The 5446-nt window shown below is 38.7% G+C and overlaps 1 protein-coding gene and 1 non-coding gene across 2 annotated transcripts; one reads left to right on the forward strand and one right to left on the reverse strand.

Moving 5' to 3' along the window:
• Nucleotides 1-985: 985 nt before the first annotated feature.
• Nucleotides 986-1092, reverse strand: LOC145565877 (small nucleolar RNA R71). The gene has a single exon (XR_014095240.1). It is a non-coding gene; the product is annotated as a small nucleolar RNA R71 (small nucleolar RNA).
• Nucleotides 1093-1880: 788 nt separating this feature from the next.
• On the forward strand, nt 1881-2846 carry LOC145565157 (uncharacterized). Its single transcript, XM_081625244.1, has 2 exons — nt 1881-2162; nt 2271-2846. Exons 1-2 carry the CDS (start codon nt 1881-1883, stop codon nt 2844-2846), a joined length of 858 nt encoding a protein of 285 aa, XP_081481370.1.
• The last annotated feature ends 2600 nt before the right edge of the window (nt 2847-5446 follow it).

A 5446-nucleotide genomic window follows, 5' to 3' on the forward strand; every position in this document is an offset into this window, starting at 1 on the left:
TTCGTAAGTGTTAGTTCTTGACAGTAGCATTAACAAGTGCTTTAATTATTCGACCTAGTTTATTTACTAATAGATTGTTTGCATTTCTTAGATTGGTATAAGCATGGTTTACCGAACGTATGCCCTATACTTTAATTTATCTAAGAACAACCTTATTTTTATTATTGTCCTATTTTAGTTAATTGATCATTAAATCACTCTTCGTTTATTGAAATAGTTTATATAATTGGGCAAAATCTAATGGAACCTGTCTCCCTGTGGGATTCGACCCGTATTTGCTAAGTCTCTGCTAACAACAGACACCGTGCACTTGCGATGTAAATTTTTATTCATCAAGTTTTAGGCGGTGTTGCCGGGGATACAGCTAGATTCTATTAGTTTTAGTTTGATTGTTTAAACTCTTTCCATTATCTCATTGGAACTTTCAGTTCCAATTGGGGCAATCTCATTAGTTTCTTTTCTTTTTGTTTATGCCTAGGTAAAAACAAATAGGTGACTTGATCCCTACGGTCCAGACTTGGACAAAACCCTTAGGAAAATAAAAAAGCAAGGGAAAGGAAAGCAAAATAAGACCCATTCGTAGAAGAGTCCTACCACACAGACTAACATATAACGAGAGATGGCTGATAATAGGTCTCTTAATTCTTTTGGGGTACCATCCCAATATGACATTCCAACGGGTCTCAAAATGCCAGAAATCATTGGAGAGAGCTTTGAGATTAAACCCGCATTGCTCAGTATGGTCCAACAAAATCAGTTTAGCGGTCATCCTACTAACGAGCCAATTAATCATTTGCGGCGATTTCAACAATTATGCTTTACTTTTCACCACAAAGGAGTCACTCAAGATAAATTGAAAGTGATGTTGTTCGGATTTTCCGTTTGCGATAGAGCTCAAAAGTGGTTGAATACTGTCAAGGAGACGTAGTGGAGGAAGATTTCCTAAGCATTCCTCAAAGAGTATTTCCCCCTTAAAAAAAATGAAATGATTCGATACCAAATATCAACATTTTCTCAAGAGTCCGGGGAATCTCTTAGGGAAGCATGGGATAGATTCCTAGATTTTCAACGATCATGCCCGCATCACAATTTTGAGAAGTGGAATCTTGTTCGTATTTTCAATAACGAACTAAAACCCGAGACCAAATGTATTGTTGACTCTGTAGCAGGTGGTGTGTTCCTTGACAAAACAATCGAGGAAGGGTATAATTTTCTTGCAAATCTTGCAGCCAACCACTTTTATTTTCTAAGAACTTGATCTAAGAAAGGAAAGATGGAAATTGAAGCCTATTCACTCATGGCATCTCAAATGGTTCAATTAACTGCAAAGAATGAGGCATTACAGGCCACTCAAGACTCTTCTCTTTTATTTGTTAATGCTATGTCTTCTCAACCTTTGCAAACTAATTTATTTATTTATTTTTTATTTTTTATTGTGAAGTGTGTGGTGTACATGGTCACTTTGGATATCGATGTCACTTTGCAACCAAGCAGGTGAATGCCTTTCAACAAAGGCAACCAAATGACCCATATTCTAACACATTCAATCCAGGTTAGAGGAGTCATCCCTACTTTTCATATAAAAGTAATAATGTTCAAAATCCTCAACCTCAGCAACAATGGTCACAACCTTAGCAAAATGTTGTAAGGCCTCCACTCCATCAACAAGGGGCCTCTCATTATGGTCCTCCAAGATTTATTAGGCCGCCTCAACAACAACATTCTCAAATTCTAGCACTTAATTAGAGCCTACTATGTCTAACATCATGAGAATTATGACATTCATGAAGCAAAGCACTGAAGATAGCATCAAGGAGTTGAAAAATACGACTTAGCATTAGAAGAACCAACTCGCACAAGTAGTAGGTACCAATATCCAAATGCAACTTGGCCACTTACTGAGACAACCCGTCCCTAAGGAGACCGTCAATGCTATCACTACTCGTAGTGGTGTTAGCTATGAAGGCCCCCAAATGCCTATTGATGATGCGAATCTTGAGAAGGAGAAAAGTGATGGTGTAGAGGAGACACTGGATGATGTTTCCACCTTGAAGGATAGGAAAGCCAAAGCAAGTGATGTTGAGAAAGAGAAAAAGAAAGTTTTCGAGCTTCCATCTGTCAAGCCAAAGCTACCATTCCCACATCGGATGCAAAGGACCAAGGTAAATCAACAATTTGGTAAGTTCTTGGCTATGGTCAAGAACCTTGAGGTAACTGTTCTTTTTACTGATTTGGTCTCTTAAGTTCAAACGTATACAAAGTTTTTACAGGAAATAATTACTAAGAAAAAAGACTTTGGTGGTGTGGAAACAGTCACTCTAATTACAGAATGTAGTGCTATACAGCAAAATAAATCCCCACCTAATCTTAAGGACCTTGGTAGTTTTTCCATCCCATGTCATGTAGGTGCTTTATTCATTGATAAAGCCTTATGTGACTTAGGTGCTGGTATGTCTGTTATGCCTCTTTATGTTTGTAACAGGTTGAATATGGGAGCTTTAAAATGCACACAAATTACTTTGCAAACAGCGAATCGTTCTGTAAAATACCTTTTAGGTGTTTTGGAGGATGTCCCCGTTCGGGTTGGGAAATTTTTCATTCCGGTTGACTTTGTAGTTTTGGATATGCAGGAGGATAGTAATATCCCGATCATTTTAGGTAGACCTTTCTTGTGTATTGCAGGTGCTGTTATTGATGTCAAGTTTGGGTCTCTTACTTTGTCTGTTGGTGATGATACAGTAACTTTTAATCTAACCAATGAAATGAAGTCGCCTATGCTTGAGAATACTTGTTGTAGGATTGATGTGATGATGAGATTACGAGAGATGATACGCCTTGTGAGTTAGCTAATGATCCGTTAGAAGCTATTCTCACCTTGGAGGTTTCTAAAGGAGAAGGAGAAGGAGATGGAGATGCCGAAATTAACTCCTTGGTAAATGACTTAGATTCCCCTAATACTGAGGGATTTGAGGTAATGGAAACTTTATGTTCTAATTCTGAGTCACAGGTAAAAAGGTAGAGTTAAAACCTTTGCTTTCTCATCTTAAATGGATTTCTTGATGATAATGAGGAATGCCTTGTAATTGCTAGTGCTAAACTCGATGATTGCAAACTTTCTATGCTATTAACTATGCTTCGCATGCATAAAAAAGAAATCGGGTATAACATTGATGATCTTATAGGGATAAGTCTTAATTTTTGTATGCATAGAATTAATTTGGAAGAGAATCATTGCCCTTGCATCCAACCACAACGTCGATTGAATCCTAATATGTAAGAGGTTGTGAAGAAAGAGGTAATGAAACTTTCTGACGCGGGCTTTGTAGACATCTACTTTTGGCCTCCTGTCCCGACCGGAAGTGCTATGACGATAAATAAAACCATCTTTGTGTTGGATCAACGTGAAGAATGCTTATGGACAACTGATTAAGCCACAAGAATAAAAAATACCTAGCCTAACCCAAAACAAAATGAATTAAATTCCAATTAACTAAGCCCCATTAGAAATTAGACTTAAACCCGAAGTCTAAACCTAATTTGACGGACTTAGAGGCGCCTAGGCTAAAAATCAAAGCTGCCGCAGAAAAATCCGCGCGCATCTCAAAGAGTCGCATTGGTCTGGCGCGCGCAACTCATAGGGTTGCGCGTGACGACCAGTGCAGCCTCTAGTGATGCGCTCGCGGAAGATTCAGAATTTTATATAAATATAAAATCGAATCTTACCATAATACCGCACGCAAGACGTTCCATTGCGCTGCCCGTAGCAGCGCACTTGAATCACTTGCGCTGAACAAGCGCGTGCAACCCTTTCAAATGCGCCCGACAGCTGCTGCGGCAGAGCACTCGAAACCCTAAATGCACCCATTCCCTAAAAATAAAGGCTTAATACGAGGCTTAAACAGACAGAAATTAACCTGAAATTCTAGCAGAAACTTTGTGAACTTGTGTACTATCAATCCTCTTGTCCTAAACACTCACCCCCTTTATTACTTATTACTACGGTAGAGGTTCCCGAACAAGAAAAGTGGTAAATTCCCGAGCACTTAGATCAATCACCTTTTCTTTTCTTGTTTAAACAACCTTTAATTGATTAATTAGTGTTGTTTGATAACTTTAAACAAACTTTTAATTAATTAATTTGACATAGTATCTTGCGTTAAATAAAGAATAGAATTGAATAATTCATCGTTTTTTGATCAGTTAAGACAAGGCGAATATTGTTTATTTATTGTTCTTTTCTTGAATATTAATCAAATAAAGAATAACGACTTTTGCAATGTAATTCCTACGTGATTAATCCTTGTAAATAAAATAAACTAACTTAGGTTTTAGGTATCACATTGCATATATTGTTTGGTAATGAAATTATGAAAAAGGATTGAACTATCCGTGTGGTTGAGAGCCCTCACAGCCCAGGCACAAAGACGCAATTATCAGGGGCGTGCTCTACCACTGAGCTAATAGCCCCTAGTGCGGGCCCCCAACGAGAGGCCCACTATGCCAAAAGCGAGGGAAACCCCATCCCTCTCTTTCATTTTTACGTCCCCGTGTCCCCCCGTGTGGCGACACACTAGGGCTAGAATAATGATTCCCCCTCTAAAGGGAACGTTATTTTAGTACCCTCGCTCCCGAACTCATTTCTGATAAAAGTAGACCAATTTGGGAATGGGTAAACTTACGATTCGTGCTAAATATCCCTTGAACTCTACTTGGGAGAAAGGCATGAACGAGGTTTATGATTTTTCCTAAAACTCATTGCGACTCCTTACTAGTTTCATACAAAAAAGCATAATGATAGGATCATGCATAATCATAGCACACTATAACCCATGGGGATTGGCTCATTGATTAGGGGTTGCCAACACTAGGATTCTATCCTAAAATTAATAACAATCATCCCACCCATATCACCAACAAAATGTTAGGAGGACTATGTCATGAGTCAACACGTTTAGTGATTGATTTGTGCATTGTTTCTTAAGATATGGTACCTTTGGAAACCCAAGCTTTTGACCATTAGAAAGGCATTATGTGGATCTTGGCTTACGGTATGCTTACGTGATTACATGATTATTTGCGACGTGTTTTAGGATAGCTTTTTAGCTTTGGTTTAGGTTCCCAATTACGAAGTTGTCCCTTCGTAATTTTGAGTCACATTCGAAGGGTATCATAAAAAATCAAAAGTCGTATAAAAAGAGACACAAAGAAAAAACTAAAAAAACTATTTGGAAAAAAAAATCGCACGGACAGGTGGCGCACGCAACTTATTAAGTTGCGCGACCACACCAAGCGCAAGAGCCAGGGCTGTGCGTGCCATCGGCGCGCAACCTAGTTCCTTGCGCGCGCCTCTTCCTGCGAAGTCATTTCGATTCTCCAAAAACAATATCATTATTAATGAATTGTTTAAAGGTGATGCTATCCGTTCGAATGTATCTTGCGTCTTTGT

This window comes from Chenopodium album, chromosome 10 (assembly GCF_948465745.1).
Source record: "Chenopodium album chromosome 10, dcCheAlbu1.1, whole genome shotgun sequence".
Lineage (NCBI taxonomy): Eukaryota > Viridiplantae > Streptophyta > Magnoliopsida > Caryophyllales > Amaranthaceae > Chenopodium > Chenopodium album.

What these genes read in the sequence shown, in the direction of transcription:
- LOC145565157 (XM_081625244.1), top strand. Translation starts at nt 1,881, where the DNA reads ATGCAACTTGGCCACTTACTGAGACAACCCGTCCCTAAGGAGACCGTC. An exon ending in ATCGGATGCAAAGGACCAAG is followed by an intron (nt 2,163 to 2,270) that starts GTAAATCAACAA and finishes AAGTTTTTACAG; the next exon opens with GAAATAATTACTAAGAAAAA.